Below are 22,520 nucleotides of genomic sequence, written 5' to 3'. Positions count from 1 at the left end.
GATTCAGATTCTGTCGCGTAGCGAAATACCAAGCATAGCTCTCTCCGTCGACCACTGAGTGACCTTGAGCCGATGGAAAAGGTTAACGGTAAATGACCACGTCTTAGTGTCGTAGGTCATCACTGACAACATACACTCCACGACTTTAGGCACTGAGGTATAATGGACGATGAGATACTTTGTAATTTTCCGAAAGCTAGACCAACCGAGTTGGATTCTACGAGTTACCTCTCTATCGAAGTTGGACTTACCCATACGGATCAGTTGTCCCAGGTAGATGTACTCGTCGACAACTTCGAGAGTAGTAACAACAACGACGGGTATGGGTGTGACATGGGCATTAGACATAGATATCGAAAACAGTTTATAGACGTGACTCAGAAGTGCGATGGGTCTGTAGGTCTTCAATAAGGCTCTATCACTCTTCTTAATGAACAAAACCACCAAGCTTCAGTCTGCTCCACGCCCCCGGAGTAGTTCTGTTACTTATGAGGGTATCAAAAAGCTTTTGGAGCGCCACTAGAAGGGACTTGCCTCCAGCTTTTAGCAACTCTGATGTGATACTGTCATCTCCCGGTGCTTTATTGTTTGGTAAACAATCATCGCATCACTTACATTTATCAACTACCGCCCATTTGATGACTTAAAACGCATAAAATGTAATGCTTTCGAGAGCAAATTGATGAGAGCAAATTTTTTTAATAAGACCATTGTAAAGTAACTTTATTTATACACTAATACAAATAATAATAATAATTTTGTTTTACAAATACAATTTTTATCAACTAAGTCAACCAATTAAAAGTTTCTAATTGACTCTTTCCGCTGATTTAGTACATTTGTAGTTTTTCTATTAAGTTTGATTGGAATTATAGTTGAATGACGGCGTTAGTGACGCCAGAAATCAATTTCGATATTATATCCCCTATTACTGTTGCCTATCGTAAATTAAATTAGATGGTATTTGTAATGGGGGTTTAATGATTTTATTTCATAACACTATAGAACGTATGAAAACTAAAACCCCCATTAGGTGATTCAGAAAAGACTATTTTATGCTTCTTGCAATCCATTCACGTGGAAGTGGTCTGATAAGCTTGCTTAAAATATATTTTCAAGATTTTTTAATCAACTTTTAGATAGAGACATATCACTTTTTTTTACATTATAATATATATTTATTTGACACAATGACAGACTTTGTTTGTTTTTTTACATTTTTTTTAGTATTGAAACCTTCCGTGGGCCTTAAAGAATATACAAAAAAATAAATTAGCCAAACTGGTCGAGCCATTCTCGAGTTATGCGCTTAGCAACATTCATTTTTATTTATATAGATAATATTATATAATAGCTAAAGCTATTTTCAGACGTTTGTTGGTCGTATCAGCTAAATAGATTACAAATAATATTCTTATATATAAAATTCTCGTGTCACAATGTTAGTTACGATACTTATAATGGTGGTTCGATTTTTATAAAATTTAGTATGAATATCGGGTAGGTCTGAGAATCGGCCAACATCTATTTTTCATACCACTAAGTTATAAGGGATGAAACTAAGGGGGTTAATAACATATATGGCAAAACAAAGTTTGCGGGCTCGACTACTTTACTATAAATTTTAAAACACTTTTGAGGTATAGGAAATACCATGAAAGCTTCATAGAATTTCGTATACCTCAAAAGTGTTTTAATCAAGCCGTGAGTATAATGATTACTAATCAAAATTTTGTGATGCAGGCGACAAGTGGTGGAGCCATCAGAACCAGTTGATCTGAAATCTGCGGACTTTCAAGTCTGCATAACTATCATTGAAGCTCGACAGCTGAACGGATTGAACATGGACCCAATTGTCTGCGTACAAGTTGGTGAAACAAAGAAATTTACCAGCGTGAAGGAAAGCACCAATTGCCCGTATTATAATGAAGTAAGTTAGAGCAGAATATTTTTTATTAAGACTTTGTAAATACTACGAAATGTTGTTTATCCATATTTGCAAATAAATGGAGATAACGTTTTTTTGTTCGATTATGCTGCAAAAACTAATGAACTGGTCGGAATAATACTTATATGATGCATACCATATGATGCAGCGTATTTCGAAGAAGGTTTTAGTATATGATATATATGTGATTATTTATTGTGTAAAAAATATATAGACGAACAGAGATCGCTAGTATATAATCAGCATCATACGATAATTTAACACATGGAAGGAAAGAAATATAATATGATTGTAAAACGAATGAATATTCTATTTCTTTTGCTCGATTATGTTGCTATAAATTTAAGCGTATCCAACATTCACTTAGTATAATACTTTGTTGTAGACTTTTAAATGTAATTCTGAATATTTACACATTAATTAATAAAAAAATTAATTAACACATTACGTTTTCTATCGATACATAGGTATCAATTATATTTTCTGTACATTATCAATAGCCTGCGGTTCTAAAACAGATATGTAATTTTACCATGAACGTAAACATACCTACTGATTGTTTCAGTTATCAAATGTCTACCTCAAATTAAAATGAAAATTAAAATAACATTTTTTTAATGACCGATTTTTATAAAATTTTGTGTACATATCGGGTAGGTCTGAGAATCGGATAACATCTATTTTTCACACCACTAAGTTATGACGGGGATTAAGATGGTTAATATCATATATGGCAAAACAATGTTTGCGAGGTCAGCTAGTAATTTATAAAATATTGTTCACAGTACTTCGTGTTCGACTTGCACATGCCTCCTGTATTGCTGTTCGATAAAATTATCATGTTATCGGTAAGTTCTAGACCCTAAGACATACATCAATACAATTCGATTACACAATCCTGTATCAATGTATTATGCAACGCGAATGTGTTCAGAATTGCTAAGCGTACATTTATATAATTATAATTATACTATTCTTGGGTAAATGTCATGGCAGCGATACCCAGTTTATTTGTCCTTTTAAATATATACAAATAAATAAAATTGAAGTGTCTGTATGTAATATTGAATACACCGCTTGTTACTAAATGCATATGGATGTATACACGGTACATATACCAAAATAAGATTTTTCACAATTTTTGGCTGTCTAAACAATTTTAATATCATATCAAAAATCGACCGATCCAGCGCGGATCGAACCTATATCTCCGACTGAACATGTTATGCTTTATCCAATTAAGCTATTGAACGGTATACCCGCTAGATCGAAATTTTTGATATGATGATTTTATATATGGTTCTAAGCGACCTGGTTTTTGTCTGTCTGTCTGTCTATCTGTTTGTTCCGTCTAATCTCTGAAACGGTTGGACCGATATTGACGGGACTTTCACTGGCAGATAGCTTATGTAATAAGGAGTAATTTAGACAACTTTTATTTTAGAAATTTATTTATTTTATGACTTTGCGAACTGAACAATAACTTTTTTGTTACATTCCACGCGGCCGAAGTCGCGGGCAACATTAATTGAACGCTACGCACTGTCTTATTTATGCATTTCTTATTTTTAAAACAGGTATTGAAAATAATAAATAAAATAGTTGATGAATAATATAGTTGTACCCAATTTAAACTTTACTTTACTTTATTTACTAAATAATTAACGAACATCTTAAATTATATACCAACGCCTGAGTGTAAATACATACATTGTATACCTTAAATAAAGACGCTCAAAGCTTTTTAAAAATAAAATCTTTTTCTAATAGTTCATAATTAGAATTTCAAGTGTGATTTTAAATTTCAAGTGAATTAGATTTTCAAGTACTAGTGATTTAAAACAACATTTACAAACAATTCGTTAAAGTTTTCACGGCATATCACATCACAATTTCACTCCCTTGTTTTTTGTTGTTTCTTAAGGATTAAACACTAAAAAGGAGTTACACTCCCCAAAGGTATGATGTATGAGAAGCATCGTCATCGCTGTCACTATTGCTACTGTGTATAATTCATTAGGAAGAGATTTCGTGAGAGATGGCATTGAGCTTCGGGTTGTCGATAGTTTTGGGATATGTCTCGGTTTAACTCTCATTTCTGGTTATGAATTAGAAAATATTTTAGTCATGTTATGTTTAATCTATATTACATTACATTATCTAATTTTAAAACACATTTTTAATAAAACTACTTGTAACAGATATTAAATGATGATGTGTAATTTTTTTACGTTTTTCTTATAAAGGCCTTTAGGTCATCGAAATATAGTTTTTTTTTTTTTTTTCTTTAAAATAATGTTATAAATAGTATCACTGTTATAATTTAAAAATGCTTTAATGGATAATCAGTAAAAAAGTCTTTTCATATTTTGTAGTAAGAAATTGCAATAAAATCTTTTTAGTTTTATTGTTTGTAACTGAATAATTTTGACGCCATGAAATGGTGACATTTTAAAAATGAAATTAAAAAGTAAAAAAAGGTACCCGCCACATTTAATTTATTTTTTTATCCGCCAAAATTGGTGTATTCAATAGGGAAATCTGGTACATTTTGTAGTTTTACTTTAAAAAAGGGAAAAATGTGACACAAGCCTGAAAGAAAATTTGTGAAATGTGAAGAACATTTGTGACATGTGAACGTAATGCAGTGTCAGTAAGAATAGCAAAAAATTGGTTTAAGCGTTTTCAGTTGGAGAATTTTGATATCGCAGATGCATTTCGCTCTGGTCGCCCAGTTATTAATAAACTTCGATCGAGATTTGAATAGTTACAATATAGCTGGAGATCTGAGAATCGACCATAAAATAGTTTTACCTGTTTGAAAAAGGCTAGCTAGTGGCTATACGACATGGAACATAATTGCTTGTGAAAGTGGAAGAGTCACAGATCGCAGCTTCGATTTTAAGTTAAATGTCAATGATAAATTTGTTACCTCAGACCGAGAAGTTGCATCTGAGTTTGAAAAATTTTTCACTGACATTCCGCTTTCTACAACGCAATCACTTAATTCGTCTCCAGGCATTGCCGAATTTTTGCTAAAGAAAAACGTTAAAGAATGTAATGTAATATTTACATTTAAACCTGTAAACCCCAAAGATATAATAATAGCCTTCAGAAGCCTGGACGTCAAGAAAACAGCTGATCTATGGGGTTTATCTGTAAAAGTCGTTAGTTCGATAATTGATGTTGTCGCACCTCATCTAGCTACTATATTTAATGGCTGTATAGAACATGGTGTGTTTCCTGATCTAATGAAACACAGTAAAGTAATTCCTATTTTTAAATCAGGCAGTACCCTAGATCCTAATAATTTCAGACCAATTTCAGTACTCCCAACATTTAGTAAAATTTTTGAAAAAATCATCCTCGGGCAAATGTTATCGCATTTTAATGCACACAATCTACTACATAAGAAACAGTTTGGTTTTACAAAAGGTCGCTCCACAACAGATGCTAGTGTTGAGCTAATTAAAAATATTTTTGAGGCATGGGAGAGGTCGCAGGATGCTCTTGGGATATTCTGTGACTTATCCAAGGCCTTTGATTGTGTGCACCATGAGACGTTGATCAGGAAACTGCATCATTATGGGATTAGAGATAAGGCACTCGACCTCCTGAATTCCTATTTGAATAATAGAATACAGAGGGTTGATATAAATGGTAAGAGATCTCCTGGGGCTCCTCTGGATATGGGGGTTCCACAGGGCTCTATCCTTGGCCCATTTCTCTTCCTTATTTACATAAATGATTTGCCATTTTTTGTACAGGACAAGCATGAGATAGTATTGTTCGCTGATGACACTTCACTTATTTTTAAGGTGAAACGTAATTTACTTATATACGACGATGTAAACGATGCTCTCTCAAAGGTTGTCTACTGGTTTGATTCAAATAATTTATTATTAAATAAAAAAAAAACAAAATTAATAAAATTCACGACACCTAATGTTAAACTTGTTGATAATGGTGTAGAATTGGGAGGAGAGATGTTAAAACCGGTGGAGTCCACTAAATTCCTAGGCATCACTATAGATTCGAAATTGCGGTGGGATCTTCATATTGAGGGGATAGCGAATAGGCTCAGCTCTGCAGCGTTCGCGGTTAAAAAAATTAGACTTATTACTGACGTAGATACAGCTCGCGTAGTATATTTTAGTTATTTCCATAGCATTATGTCATATGGAATCTTATTATGGGGAAATGCAGCTACTGTCAATACTATTTTTGTCCTGCAGAAAAGAGCTATTCGTGCAATTTATAGTTTAGGCCCTAGAGTATCATTAAGAGATAAGTTTAAAGAAATAAAAATATTGACTGTTGCTTCTCAATATGTGTACGAAAATGTTATGTATGTTCATAAAAATATACACGAATTTCCCAGGAATTGCGACATGCATAGCATTAATACTAGGAACAAACATAAACTTGCAGTGCCTGTAACTCGCTTACGCCGAGTCAGTAATTCCTTTTATGGACAATGTATACGCTTATACAACAGGCTCCCAGAAAACGTTCAAAAAGCTTCTATTGCTAAATTTAAAAAAATTGTGAAAAAACGATTGTGTAGTAAAGGATATTATTCGATTAATGATTTTCTAGAAGACAGTACGCCTTGGGAATGATGTGATCGCTTCCAGGCTATTTCAACTTATAAAATTATTGTTCAATTCGATTTGCTTTGGGAAAAAAAAAAAAAAAACATTACTGTAAAAAAAAAAAAATATGATATTAGTCCCGCTGAGTTTCTTCCGCCAGTTCTTCTCAGGTCAGAGGCTTCTTCTTTCCGAACTGGTAGTAGACTCATGACGTTCAGTAAGAAATTGTAATAATTTTATGCTGAATAAAATATTTTGAATTTTGAATTTGAATATACAAAAAAAGCTCGATTTACGGGTGCTACACGAACTCACTGAAAGAAACCTAATGGACCGTGAACTCGTTTTAAATTATCTCTTAAGACGTATATTATCAAAACATTTATAAAGAGATTTATCGCGCTTCAGTCTCTAATATACTACTGGTAGACTTAGACCTCTTTCCCCATTCAGGAGAAGGATTTGAGTTTAATCTACCACGCTGCTCCAATGCAAGTTGACGGATATATTCCCTACTATGAACAACGATTGCCATCAGGTGTTTCACTGGTTATGAAAGTGGATTATCTACGATATGAATATACGAAATAGATCGTAGGAAAAGATCCGTTAAGTTGCACAGAATATCATGACATGACATAGGATTGGAATTCCAAGATTTCTAGTAAATTTCATTATGGGCATAATTAACTGAGGTAGGGCACAGCATGAAATTTCCTGCTCAAAATATGGAGCAGCCTGACTTAGGAAGTAACCTCGACCTTACAGAAGATCACAGCTAAATGATGCTATTTTCAAGCAGTGTTGTGTTCCTGCTAGCGAGTAAGGTGAGCAGAGCTCCTGGGGGAATTCGAAATAGGGTCGGCAACGCGTTTGCGATACTTTTCATGTTGCAGGCGTCTATACGCTACAGTAATCGCTTAACATCAGTTGAGCGATAATTAGTTGATTCAGATTTTTACTGTCAACAGCTGATGAGATTAAGCAATAAATTGAGAATAAGCGACCAGAATTGATCAACGAAAAAGGCGTGGTCTTTCAACACAACAACGCCCAAACATATACGTCTTTAGTCAATCAACAAAAATTGAGAGATTCAATTGATTGGGAAGTCTTAATGCATCCACCATATAGCCTCAATTTTGCACCCTATGATTTCTGTCTGTTTCATTCTCTTCAGAAGGTTCTAGGTAGTGCAAAGCTAACATCAAAAGGGGACTATCAAGACTAGCTGTCTCGATTTTTTTAATGATAAGTCTCGAAATTTCTTCAGCAACAGAATCCTGTCACTACCTACAAGATGGCGACAAGCTGTCGAACAAAATGGTACATATGTATCATAATTAATGTAAATAAGTTTTGGTGAAATCTTACCATGAATTTTTATACAAAACACGAAGAGACTTTTCCCCGACCTAAGATTTTAGAAGGCTAATAACAATGGTTTATTCACCTGACAATCTAACCAGTAAAATCCGACAGTATTGTATCGTGTTCATAAATTATTATCAAATCCGGTAGTCCCCTGTTTGTTGCACTGATTTATAGAGATTATATTCCACTAGTTTTTATGTGATGGATTCACCTTCGCTTCATTTTCGCTATTTTGTAATTTTCGTCAATCATCTATTTTCGTCTATCACCTGCTGTCCACTATGTAACTGGGTGACGTATGATTCCGTGGATGTTTACTGTTAAGCTCTTATTAAATTCAAGCATAATGATTCAAAGCCTGATCATCATCAACAAAACTCCTATTCATCATCGATAAATAGGAGTTTTGCCGGAAAAAAAAATTCTGAATAATTTTAGTTGATGATGAATTTTAGTAAGCACGGCAACAAATCATTTTACTTAAAATTATAAAGTATTGACTTACACATAATAGTTGGTAACATATTATAGTAAACTATTAGTCTTAGACGTTGTTTTCATAACAGCTTTTGACTTATATATATATTCTCAATCAAGGTACGTCGTTTCAATTATGCAATAATATAATATATCATATTATATCAATAAATTTCTCCTTCTGGATATAGGGCACGTCTCCACTGGGAAAGTAAATAGCTTTCCTTGCCAAGAGTAGCGATCGTTGCCTGGTGTTTATATTAACAGGTACCAACCTTTACCAGCTCCCCTGGGATACTCACGTCGAATGAACTGAAAGATCACTGAAAATAATTTTTGTAAAATGACGATTCGAAAGTGCTCTGGTGTTGGAACAAAGTTGATTTTGATTTTAAATAAAAATATCACCCAAGGAATAAAAAAAATGTAATATTTTCGTCATTAATATATTCGAGTACTAATCATACAGTGTTAATATGTCGAACATACATGGTCGTCTGATCCTAAGACAGGTAACTTACGGTTTGTGTTAGAGGTATCAGCGAAATTCTGTCTCATATATATGTATTTAATTGGCACCTACTTTATAAATATCGGATTATTTATATAATTAAAAATTATTAATGATAGCATTTAATAGCATTTAGGTAATATGATACGGTTACATTTTCAGTGTTCATCATGATTTTACATGAGTACAAATATAATACACTCATTAGTCCCAGATCCTGGGTCAGAATTGAATCTTCCTTGGGGCAGATAGCAGGAACTCTGTGAACTACCCCAATGGGCAAATTTATTAGCTCCTTTGAATGTTATTGTATTATCACCTTTTTACCCTTTTATACAAAATAAAACTATAACACTGTAATTGATGTGAGTTGAGTGATTCTTCAAAAACCTTATATCAAGGTGAAAAAAAATCTGAAGTATTCACTGAAAACTGATATGACGTGATTATAAAGGGAAAATATATGTATATAAATCCAGGAAACATTCTGTGTATGTATCCATCGTCGGAAGGAGATTTTACTCATTACGGCACCAAGTGTCGTGTTTGCTGTCGTCCAATTAGCTTCGGAGTAATCAAGAAAACGTCTTCTGTACAAAAAACTTGGTCCTTTTTAGAAAGTAGATATTCTTTTTAATTTACTCGAAAGTAAGATTAATGTTTTTTTTTAAACCTATTTTCGATAAGTGATTTCTTGTGTACACATATTAGAGAGAAAAATTCTCTTAAAAATGTCAGCCAAAATCACATAAAGCTTTTCTTTCTTTCTGTCTCTCTCAAGTCGGTCCCTCATATCTGAGGATTGTGGTCAGTATCAGGTTTGCATTTGGCGCTGATGATCTGTATCCAAGGGCTCCTGTCCAGCGCATCTTTTACAAAAGTTTTTTATTCGATGTTTTTTTATTCGATCAGTACATCTTGCTGGTAAACGGCAGCGCGATCTTTTGCCCTCAATATTCCCTACGACAATCAGCTACTCCAAGTTTTTATTGTCTCTGCGCATTGTGTGTTTGATAAAGCTTTAAAGACATCTGCAGTGGACTGCAATAGGCTGAACTGACTGACTGACTGTTTCTTTATTATTATTTATATATATTTCAATATATTACGTATAAACGTAGAGTGAAATACAGCGTATCGGTACATATTTAACGCTGAACAAACGCTTTCAGAACAGAATGGTTCAGTCAGCGCTAACGAGCTTGGACAAGTTCGCTTTACATACTCGTTCTACAGACACATATTCTTCAATATTTCTATTCATCTACGACACACTTGTTAATATGTACCACACTGTATCATATTGTACCATACGTACTGTATAAATTACAATGAAATGCTAAATGCTAGGCATAAACATCGAGAAGGGCTGGATCAATTCCGTTATACAAGTTTAATGATAGGTGTGGGATTTAAATGTTTTAATTAGTCGTCTCGTGGCGTATCTTTGTTCTTCGGAGAATATGATTTTTTTCAATTCCGGCGGGGAAATGATTTTTCACTTTTATAACGGTATATTACACAATTAAGCGGGTTGGCGTGCCATTTGCGTGCGGAGTTTTTTTTTTCATATATTTTTCAAAACACTTTTATAAGTTTTTTAATACTTTGTAAAACATTCTTATAGAGTCATAAATTAAGAAAATTGCTCAGTTATATAGAAAACCACTGTTACGTGATGATTTCAAAAATCTTAACAACTATTTAAAACTAGCGGTCCGCCCCGGTTTCGCACGGGTGCAATGCTAATACTAAATATACTACATAATGACCCAACTTCTTAATAATAATCGTGCCAAATTTGAAGTTAATCCATGCAGTACTTTTTGAGTTTATCCCGGACATACATACAGACAAACAGACAAACAGTCAAAAACTTTATTTTTGGCTTCGGTATCGATTGTAGATCACATCCCAAATATTCTTTTAAAAAAATATTCAATGTACAGTTTTGACTTTCTTACCATTTTATTAAAATATGTAAAAGATTAATGTATTTGACAGTACGTAAGACAGGACGACATCTATCGGCTCAGACGTAAAACGGTAAACATAACTCGTCTGTTGTATTAAACCTTTTTTTACCGGTTTTTTTTTAAACCCAACAAAAGCCTACACTAATTCATATTTTTTGTACATCAAATAATTCAATAATTGAAAGTGATGGATTGTATCATTTGAGATTGGCTTTTTCCTATTTCATTTATCTGATATTTTGGTACTTACGGAAAAAATAATTTATACAAGTAAACTTCAAGAGCATTTTATCAATTATAATTATATAAGTTTTAACTAATTGAGTATAATTAAAAATGTTGCTACCTTCGAAAAAATCGATAAGAAACTTCGTTGTTACACTTTTTAAACAAAGACTGTTTTTCATTATAAAATTAGTAATATCTTTCATAAAATAGAACGCCGCTAAGCCAATTATATCTTGAGACAAAAAAAATAAAAAAATATATTAAAGGTACATTATGTGAAATCAAGGCAGTGAATTAAAATACAGATAATATATACGTTTTTTAGGTCTTCAGTTAAACTATTGTAAAAAATAAACGCATGCCGATAAGGAAACAAATTCCTATCCCTACTAATATTATAAATGTGAATATAAGTTTGTTTGTTACGCTTTCACGCGAAAAGTACTTAACCGATCATCATGAAACTTTGTATATGTATTCTTGGAGGAGTAAGATAGAATACTTTTTATTAAAAAAATGCGAAATATAAAATCTCTCTCTAATACTTATTTAATAGCTTTCAAAGCGGGCCGTGGGTAAAAGCTAGTATTTTAGATAGTACTCGTTATATATAATTACATGGGCAACTGAGAGCCCGGAGGATGTTTTTAATCTATACAAATAAATAAAATTGGAGTCTCTGTTTGTAACATTAAAATAACAGGTTTTTTGCTAAATGCATATAGATGTTATACACGGTACATATACCGAAATAACATTTTTTACAATTTTTGTCTGTCTATGTCTGTCTGTTTGTTTGTTCCGACTAATCTCTGAAACGGCTGGACTGATTTTGACAGAACTTTCAGTGGCAGATAGCTGATGTAATAAGGAGTAACTTAGGCCACTTTTATTTCAGTTTTTTAAAATGTTTTTAACTCTACGAACTCAATAACTATTTTGTTTAATTCCACGCGGACAAAGTCGCGGGCACAGCTAGTATAATAATAAAATAAAGATGACATTTTGCGATTTCAATCAAAGAACTATTTTTGTCTAAGTCTATACTAATATTACAAAGATGAAGAGTTTGTTGTTTGTTTGCTTTAACGTGCTAATCTCAGAAACTACTGGTCCTATTTGAAAAATTATTTCAGTGCTATATAGCCCATTAACCGAGGATGGCTATAGCCTACTTTTTTCCAAATTAACGCGTTTGAAACTGCGGAGCACAGCCAGCGTTCCTATAAAATTCTACAGTTCTGTGTTGTAAATGACTATTTTAAAGACTCCTTCTCTTAATGGAGGAATTTGCACTTAAGCCATAACCCTACACCGCTAACAGTAAAGCCGTACGTCTTTATACTATCCATTGAATAGAACTAGCGATCGAGTGGATCGAGTGTGATCGATCCATATCCATTGAATAGAACTAGCGATCGAGTGGATCGAGTGTGATCGATCCATATCCATTGAATAGAACTAGCGATCGAGTGGATCGAGTGTGATCGATCCATATCCATTGAATAGAACTAGCGATCGTCCAGTGGTCGAAATTCAACCAATAAATAAATTATAAGCTTGAACATTATTAAGGTTCTGCTGTCAAAGACTACTTCTATAATAATAGACAAAAGAGTATATATGCGTGTGTATTTCAAATGCATGGTAGTGTGCGTAATGTTTTTTTTTTTACAGTATTAATCTATATTTTATGCATAATTTAAAACAAATAGCATTCTGCACTCCTTCTCTATATAAACTAAATAAGTGTACGAAATTTCATACGTATCTGTCCGCGCAATTTTGTTAAAAAGGGGTACAAAGTTTTTGCTTCACGTATTAATATATAGATTTTTCCTTTATAAATGTCCAGTGTAATATCTACCTTCACGTATGAGATGAATTTAAAAAAAAAAGAATTCATGTCAGATTCAGAGCGAGATTGTCCAAAAACGTTTCAAAGAGGTTCATTTATATTTGTTACTTCAAAATTTACACTGTTGTCAAGAATGTACTATATTAATTTAAATATGTGTGTGTGTGTGTATTTTAGCAAAATTTCTACAGGTCATCAAAAGTCATACAAAGTTATTCCACCACTTATACATAAAACGAGTGTGTTTTAGACCACACGACTGAAGTTAAACTTCTTTACTTCCTCCACCTGACATCACACTTTTCGTAACTCTCTCGTCAAACATTGACCGGCGTAAAAAAGTTATACTTCAATAATGCTAAACGAGATAACGTGTTACAGGCTCAACGCAAAGAATGGCTCGCTAATAAAGTCAATCGTACGGCTTAGTAGCTTGTTAATTTGTTGTAATATTATCTATATTATACTGCAATAACAGAATACGAATAATAAAAAACCAGTATGGAACACGAATATCCAATTATGTGAGGGGATCGAATAAAAATTGAAAGCTATTGCCGTCAACAGGACACGCTGTAATACGCCAATTCATTTATGTCACGTCATATTGGTAACGTCACGTCGATGTGAACATTCGTGAATATTATTTATGGAATATTTATGTTGGACATGATATTAAATTACAAGCTACATTGTATTATTGAAGCTATACGCAGTTGTACGCCATACACAACTTTTGGTTTCACTTGTATAGCTTTAGATCTCGCGGTAATGTTTGGTTAGAAATTAGCCTATGTATTATTCTGGATTTTTTGATCTGAAGTACCAAGTTTCATTACAATCCGTTAAGTAATTCTAGCTTGAAGGAGTAACACACATACATTCCACCTCAGAAGGTTTTGCTTTTATAATATTATTACGGCTAGGTTTATTTTTATTAAAAAAAATATTAAAATAATACCGTTTTCAAGCAGTGTTGTGTCCCTGTTGGTGAGTAAAGTGACCAGAGCTCCTGGAACAGTGGTCGGCAACGCGATTGTGATGTTTCTAGTGTTACAGACGTCTATAAGCTACGGTAATCGCTTACCATCAGGTGAGCCCTACGCTTGTTTGCCGACCAAGTTATATAAAAGTAAAAAAAATAATAATAATAAACTTGTCGAGTTAATATTCAAAATTGACATTATTTGCACAGTATTTATGGTCTAAATCCCATTGAAAACGGATGCTCTTATTAGTTGAAACAACTGTCTTAAAATTTTACTTTGAAAATTGAAGAAATATTTCTTTTATTGGGTTAGGTTAGGTATACTGTTCTATACCAAAAAAGTTACCAGAAAAAGTTTTTGGGCAGCACAAATTGAAATCAGAACATCTAAGTAAAAAAGTTTTTACAAGATGTATGTAAGTAAATATGTTTTATTTTATGATAGTTCAAAATGGAAGCAAAAATAATAAGAATAAAAGGAAACAATAACAAAAAAGATAAAGAACTGTAGGAATAAAAATAAATTGTATTTATAGTGAATGTACATATTCGAACATATCTACATAACAAATGATCTGGACCATGATTTTGGTCAATTTCCACACAAATTATCGATTATCGCTTCCAAACTTGAAAGGACTTTACGCGCGGCTCTTTAAACAAAAGCTTTGTCGTACAAAGCTTTTGGAATTCGATATCGACGCTAGTTCTGATCACACACGAAATAATACTCTCAGAAACTTCGCAGTTATTAACCTGTCATGTGTTGAAGTATTGTTACACTCAAAGATGTGCTATGATGAAGATATTTTATGATTTGATTGGGAAGAGTTAAATTAACACATTATTAATATAAATTTTTGTGTTTGCTCACAAAGTAATACAACGTAAGTAGACGAAAAAAGTTAACAAACGCACTAGTCGCCACTACGATTTTCGAAGATTCCCCCTCGATCTCTGTGGGATGCCATCATCATACCCTAATTTCCTTATCATGGTACCAACCTTGGGATATCTCCCTTCCAACAAAAAAAAAAAAATCAGCAAAATCGGTTCATAAGCGACGAAGTTATCCACGAACACACATAAATATATATATATATATATATATATATATATATATATATATATATATATAATATAACGGTCAAATTGAGACACCTTCTCCTTTGTTGAAGTCGGTACAAAATTAGAAATTACAAAAAACAAGTAGTAAATTTAAGTTTCTTTACTCTTAGGCCAAGGAAAATTCGTATAGTTGACGGTACAAATTGCTTAAAATTTTTTTTGTAATTTGGTATCATGGTACACGTATTCGCGTAAATACCGACGATCGAGGGTTCAATCTCGAAGCAAATATTTGTAGGTATTCATTTTCCTTTCTTTTCTGAGTTTATGTCTATGATGGTTTTACCCAGCATGGCTTGTAGAACTGACAGTTACGACCGATCTTCCATGTGGATAAATAAACTTTTACCTATCAGTCGGAAATTTTAATCTGATACAGTTCATTTTTATCTTTATTACTAAAATCTCACTAAAATAATAATATTTCTGACATAGTTGTTACCTAAAATATACAATACGAAACAGACGACCTTGTCTGTATATTGACTTAAGTAGACAAACATTTAAAAATGCATGCTCGTATATTTAATATTATAAAATAATTATTGTATTATTATATTATATAGGTTTATATAGATAACAACCTTTACCGCGCTTACGAAAGGGACACCGATCAAATTAATAGTCGTTCACTACCAGCGTATGTTGAACAGCTCTTCATATAGTGTTCGTTATATACACATGGATAAGATCATTTCGCTCCCGGTAAACTTGATCTAATAGAGTAAACGACACCGTCGAAAAAGGTATTATTGGTTAATATATTTCTTCCTAGAATTTTATGATCTTACATTCAAAATAAAAATCGAGAAATGCCATATTCAATTAAGCAACATGTTCTCTTTTTAAATCGAATTCTAAAAAGGTGGAGGTTTTATGCTTGTCATCATAACTTTTTATTGATTGTGATCTTAATAATTTTTTTTTATATTTATTTATTTATTAGGAAACTTTTACTTGTCATGTGGTTCCATTTAAATTTGATCGAGAACCGACTAGTAGTTTTTGAGTTAACTCTAAAATGAAATTTGAATTTATTATTTGTGAGCAATTAATTAATCATTTAGCTCTTTCTGCAACTTTGTTGAATATTTGATTTTATAAAAAAAAAAAAAAATTCAAAAAAGCTTACAAAGCACCTTTGATTCGCAGTTTTACAAAGCATTTATTTATTTATTTATTTATAGAACACCAACAAAGTATACACCATATTTCAAGTACATTTACAATAACAGTAGAGTCTGAGTGTAACTTTAATTATAGGTGATAACTGCATTAACTTGACTAACATACACTAATAACATAAATAACATCCACATGGCAAGAACTTAAGATAGAGTTATACAATTAAATTAACTACAACAAAATATTAAAACAAAAGAAATTAAAGAGCATGTAACATTTTTTACTTAATAAATTATTAATCAGTTATTTTGAAATTATCAATTCGGAGTGTAAATTCTTCTGAGGAAAGTACCTAGTCTAAAATGTCAGTTAATATCTTTAAAAACTTAAATATCTTAATATCATATTAAGTTCTGTTGTCAAATACAGTACTTCTATAGTAACAAACAAAAAGTATATATGCGTGTATGCGTCTAATATATGGTAGTGTTTGTAATATTTTTTTGTTTTTATTGATTTAATTTTTGTATACATATTTAAAAAAAATATTAGCATTCTGCACTCCTTCTCTATATAAACTATGTGTGCGAAATTTTATACTCCTCCGTCCATGCAATTTTTTAAACAGGGGTACAAAATTTTTGCTTTACGTATTCGTATATAGATAACTAGTTTGAAATACACTATTTACAAGAGCTCAAAAGGTAGGGTAAGAAATAAAAGATTTTATTGAGAATCGCTTTTCAATACTCTTTAGGGCTATTTGCTATAAAAAAAAAAAAATCTGAACAGATTGAATTTTGAGACATTGGCTTAAAATATTTTACAGGTATTTCTTTATTGATAATTATTTTTAAATACTGCTCGAAGTTATTGGCAACAGCTAGTACGCGTTCATTATCTTTTATTATTATTATTATAAAAGAAATTAAAATATATATATATATATATCCTGTAAAAATGGGATTTTCATTACATTATGAACGAAAGTACTCAAATGATTAAATTATAACAATTATTTTTTACATATACTCTAAAATATCAAATAACGAAACCTGTTCAAAACAATTTAAACAATGTTTTTCTACGTAAAAATATAACATTCAACTTTCAAAGTAAAACAGAACAGCTTAATTAGGATAACAAAATTTTATATCTTTTTACAATTAATTAAGCTCAAAGTTTTTTAATTATTATTTTTTTTTTAATTTACGTATCGTCCTTCAGCTCTCGGTTTCTTTCATTTTTTTTTAAATATATTTAAGAACATATCGCCAATATAACAAAATCAAATAATTTATGATTCTTATCTTCTTCGAAATGAACTAAATTAGTATTTCCCAGTACTGAATCTATCCCAGCTTAGTAAAAAGTTAAGAGTTTAATATGCAACCTTATTCTCGTGCAAGTAAGTGGAGTTGGTACTTCCCCTAGTACAAGTAGTTTTAATAAGGAGTTTGTGATAACAGCGGGGACGCATTAACATGTACTACACGATGGGGTTCAAAAATAACAAACAACCAGACTAATCATTGTGCTTATATAAAAAAAACCGACTTTAATTTACCTCGACAAGTAATACGACGTGGGTAGTCGAAAAAATTTTCAATTACCATATATACTACCTGTATACCATACACACCAGTTATGGGGCGGTAGTTGGTAGAATCTGCGGTGTTGGTGGACTTAGGAGCTAAGAGAGTGATCCCAGTAGAGAAAAGGTTCGGGAGTGTCTTCCGATCTGTTGCCTCTTGGTACTGTCGAGCCGAGATCGCATGGCAGACCGAGAGCCCTTTTAGCCAGTAGTGATGCAGACCGTCGGCCCCCGGAATTTTCCAGTTTGGAGCCCGCCGGACCGCACCACTGACGTCCTCCGTAGAGATGGCGATCGGGTTCATCGGTTCGATTTTGGCACATGCATCCTGAACCGCCGCAATCCAAGGTCCTCATGCTCCACCTCCCTTGACCATATGTTGCATTAGAAGGCGACGAGGTCAACCGTACTCGGTTTTAGGGAAACAGAGCACGGTATCGGGTTCTCCAGCTTTATATAGAACCTTTTCTGATCACTCACGAAGAGGCTATTTTGTCGGAAGCGCTCAACTTTCTCAGAGTACTTACGAATGCGCTTTTATTAGTATTATTATTATTATTATTGAATACGCATAACTAGGATAACTTCGACACTTATCATCAGATTTTGATCAAATTGAAATGTACACGACAAACACTTGGTTTCGACCGAGAAACGATCATCAAAATTACCTTTTTTACCAACCAGTAAAAAATGCAGTAATACAAATAAAAAATCGAATTCAGAATCACCATATTTTTTAAATTAGTTAACATAACAAAAAGTTATAATGTAACAACATCCTTTTATCTCTCATGTTATCGATATCTCCAACAATATTGTTTGTAAATGTTGTAAAAAAGCTTAATTTATACATAACTTTATATTCATTTCTATACGCTTCATTTAACAAATATTTGTTGAAATGATATGTGTTATTTTACCCATACTAAAACACAAAACACACGTGATTGTAATAAACCAAATGAAGTCACTTAAAAAAACAAGTGTGCTTTAGACCGCACGGCTGAAGTAAAACCTCTTTAGCTCCCAACTAGCTTATAGCCTAGCCTCATAGCGATCGTTACTCATAGTTAGGAATATACCCACCAAGTCGCATTGGAGCAGCACGGTGGATTAAGCTCTCCTTCTCCTACATGTTTTAAATGTCCTATGCCCAACAGTGGGATATAATAAGCTGAAGCGAAGTCTGCCTCTCAAATTCCGACGTCTTGCCCGATCACACTTTTCGTAAAGATCTCGTCACGTATTCATCAGCTTACTCCATAAGACAAGCGTGCGTAAAAAAGTATTACTTCAAAAGTAAAACCTAAGAATAGTAGAGACTGTTGTTGTTAGCGCAGCGTTCTAAAAATGTACATTTTCAAACATGCCGCATGTCATACGTGTTGTTTTGTTGCAGGTAATGCAATCACGTAATATGTTCCGTTCCAAAAAGCTTCTGGGGACCTTCAAGCTGGATGTGGCGACGGTGTGGAACCAGCCAGGTCAGTACTATCTAATTTAATATGTACTCGTTTAAAACAGTATAATATCGGCCACAATTATCGTAATGTTTAGTATTAATTGTTTTGTAAATTTAACTCTACGTATATATTTTAACCTGTCAATACAAATACAGTCAATTTGTAGTCTAAGGGGCCGCTAGTGGAAAAGTTTTGGGGTAGTTCTAATTTCTTTTATTCAAACGTATTTTGGGGTGCTGCATCCGAATCTGAAGTTTGCAGATAAAATTTCGTGACGCAACATTGAAAAAATCGTAAAAAAGCAAAAAAAAACTGTTTTTTGCCTAAAACTCGAAAACTAATAAATTTTAGTGAATAGTTCGTTTTAAAAAATTAAAGTACTTAAAATTATCTACTAATATCACTATAAGTTTTTTTTTTGACCAACCGTTCGATCTAAAAATCGAATCGATAATTGGCAATATTCAGCGGACTTCTGCGAAACCCACTTTTTACATTCCAAAACTTTATTTTTTATTAGAGTGCTGTTATTTGATGAATTTCTCCTAGTTTACTACATTTATTTAAATTTGGTATCAAAAAAGGTAGGACTCTAAAAAAATAAAAATGAAAATATCGTTGCTTATGATCATATATCAATAATATTACAAATTATAATATGCAAAAATTATAATATATGAGCCGTTGCCTTTTAGAAGGTCTTGATTGAAGTTCCAAAATCCGATTAGACCATATATTATGCCTGCATGCGATGAGCGGTTGTGATACTACTTCTGTATTGTTTAATCTAGCTGTGTGGCTACGGCATTAAAGAATATAGCCACCCCCTCTCTTACCGTGGGTGTCGTAAGAGGCGACTAAGGGATAGCACAGTTCCACTACCACCTTGGAACTTATAAAGCCGACCGATGGCGCGATAACCATTCAACTGCTGGCTTTGAAATACACAGGCCGAAGATGGGCAGCAGCGTTTTCGGTGCGACAAAGCCAGCCCAGCGATCACCAACCCGCCTACCCAGCGTGGTGACTATTGGCAACACACACAAGTTCACGACAATTTTGGCGCGAACTTGTCAAGGCCCATGTCCAGTAGTGGACTGCAATAGGCTGAAATGATGATGGTGATGAATGATTATTTAATCAGGCGAAACGGGAATTTCTTAAAGTCTTGCAGAAGAGCAGAGACTTACAACCAGTCCTTAAACTATCAAAGATCTCTTAGATTACAAAAAGCAAAAAAAGGCTTTAGGTATTATTTTATCTGATATTAAGTATTCTTTAATTGAGACTTTATTTCATGAAGCTAGGTCGGTTACTTTTGAGGGTGTTGAAGATTTTCTAACCTACCCTTTTATGCGGTCCTAGTGTATTAGAGATAATGTCCAAAAGTCTACTTAAAAATTAAATTTTGCAAACAATTTATTGTCAAATATATCAGAATGTGTATGAGTAAATATCAACATTATCCTGTCCATTAGTCCCTTTTAATAAATACCGGTACGAAATTAATAACCATTCCACTAAAAAGCACTTAGCGTTATTGTTGAAAACAACGTTTAATTAAACTTCTGAAATATCTTAACTCGGACAAATCAAATCATTATTTCAAATTAAAGTTTTTTTTAACCTAATGATTAATAAACAATTAGCAAAAATCTAATCTGAAACATCCAGATAGCTAGGGTGCAAACTTGAACTGAAATACCGAGAACTCTTCGAATATTAGGCTTACCTACCACCTAACAGTCTAGGCATTCATTGAATTTCAGTACGTAACCAGGCTATCCTAGGTAAGCCTGAATCATTTTATCTTAGACAGCTTTTTCTGATTATCTACATTCTTCTTTCTTCTGATACGAGACATTGTTTTATTACATTTTTTGTAAATTAAATTAAGGAATGTGTTAGCTGAGACATTTTTAGTGATGTATCTATCTTACGGTATGATGCGAAATATCAACCAAAAGCGTTCATTTAATACTGTATTGAACACTTAAATAACAAAAATACAATTTTCAATTTACAAAAGCACAATGCGGTCTTATCACTAATTGGGCCCCAGTGATCTCTTACTGATCTTGCTTCATTTATATATTTTTTCTTTGTAGAGTCTTCGGTCGCTTAGCGACTATGTCAGCCCCATTGTTCTGCGCAACAAAATCACTGTACTTTTACTCTAATTATATAAATAATAGTCATTTTGATCATTGCTTCATGTATAATTATTATATTTTTATAATTGGTATTGTCAGACTGTAATGTGACCTCTTTCACCTCGCCTTTTTCATTTTAATTTTTTTTTTCATCATTCGTAATAAAATCTGAAGGAAATATATTACGTATTCTATAAATTAAACAAATCTGAGCTCAAGGCCTCTTATAGCTAGGGCCCGTGTAATTGGTACACAACATTTCTATTTTTATTACTTTTAAAAAATAGTCATACTCAGGTTACCAATTTAAAAATTACCTTGAAATTACTTTTAATTTGTTTTCGGAAAATTCATAACGATGAAAGGCGCACATTGTCTTGTTTACTATGGTCGTTGTAATAAATCTTTTCTTTTAGATTTTTAGTCTGTACAATATTCAGAATATTTGAATCTTATTAATTTTCGTTTTATATTATTTGATTATATTAAATTTGGATCCATTCTTTCACGTAAATTTTATCACTTATTTTATATAACGGGTCGTCCCGTAAGTTTCTAAATACGAGAGGGGTCCTGATAAACATTCCTAAATATTTATAACAACAATAACATCATCTCAATAACCAAAAACCCTTTACAACCTTGATGCTTGGCTAGAAATTTGAATCACTTTAATCCTCCAAAATTTCATCAGGTTATACCTGTATTTCAAAATAACATTTTGAATATTTCAATTATCTTCGCAAAAAAGCACCTTACCACATATATTTAGGGTAGTCTAAAACCTCACCACATATGTCCAATAGGGTACGGGTAAGGAGGTAAAAAGTTGCTAAAACATCACGCGATTACTGGACGACTTCTAAGGCCCATATGACGATGACTAAGTATATTACAGTAAATTCCAGAAAGTACTATTTTGAGGTCGATCAACTATGGTAGCGTATGACCTAAATCTGTAGTTTAATGAACATTGAACAGGTCCAAACTTACATCAGCTGTTTTTATTTGCATCATTTTTATTTAATATTTTAAAATGTCTTATATTTTGTTGATCAATTAAAGATGGTTCACAACTTAACTGTACGGAATTGATGTT

At 32.7% G+C, this 22,520-nt stretch overlaps 1 protein-coding gene across 1 annotated transcript in view; it reads left to right on the top strand.

The window, feature by feature from the left end:
- Positions 1-488: 488 nt before the first annotated feature.
- LOC123668472 (otoferlin-like) overlaps positions 489-22,520 on the top strand; it is a 62,685-nt gene continuing 40,653 nt past the window's right edge. Inside the window, exons 1-4 of the mRNA XM_045602202.1 lie at positions 489-586; positions 1,744-1,930; positions 2,734-2,796; positions 19,205-19,289. Of these exons, the coding sequence (XP_045458158.1) occupies positions 489-586; positions 1,744-1,930; positions 2,734-2,796; positions 19,205-19,289 (433 nt within the window). The remainder of the gene's footprint in view (positions 587-1,743; positions 1,931-2,733; positions 2,797-19,204; positions 19,290-22,520) is intronic.

This window comes from Melitaea cinxia, chromosome Z (genome assembly GCF_905220565.1).
Source record: "Melitaea cinxia chromosome Z, ilMelCinx1.1, whole genome shotgun sequence".
Taxonomy (NCBI): domain Eukaryota; kingdom Metazoa; phylum Arthropoda; class Insecta; order Lepidoptera; family Nymphalidae; genus Melitaea; species Melitaea cinxia.
Note: the sequence above shows the minus strand (reverse complement) of the source record. Positions and strands in the feature narration are given on the sequence as shown.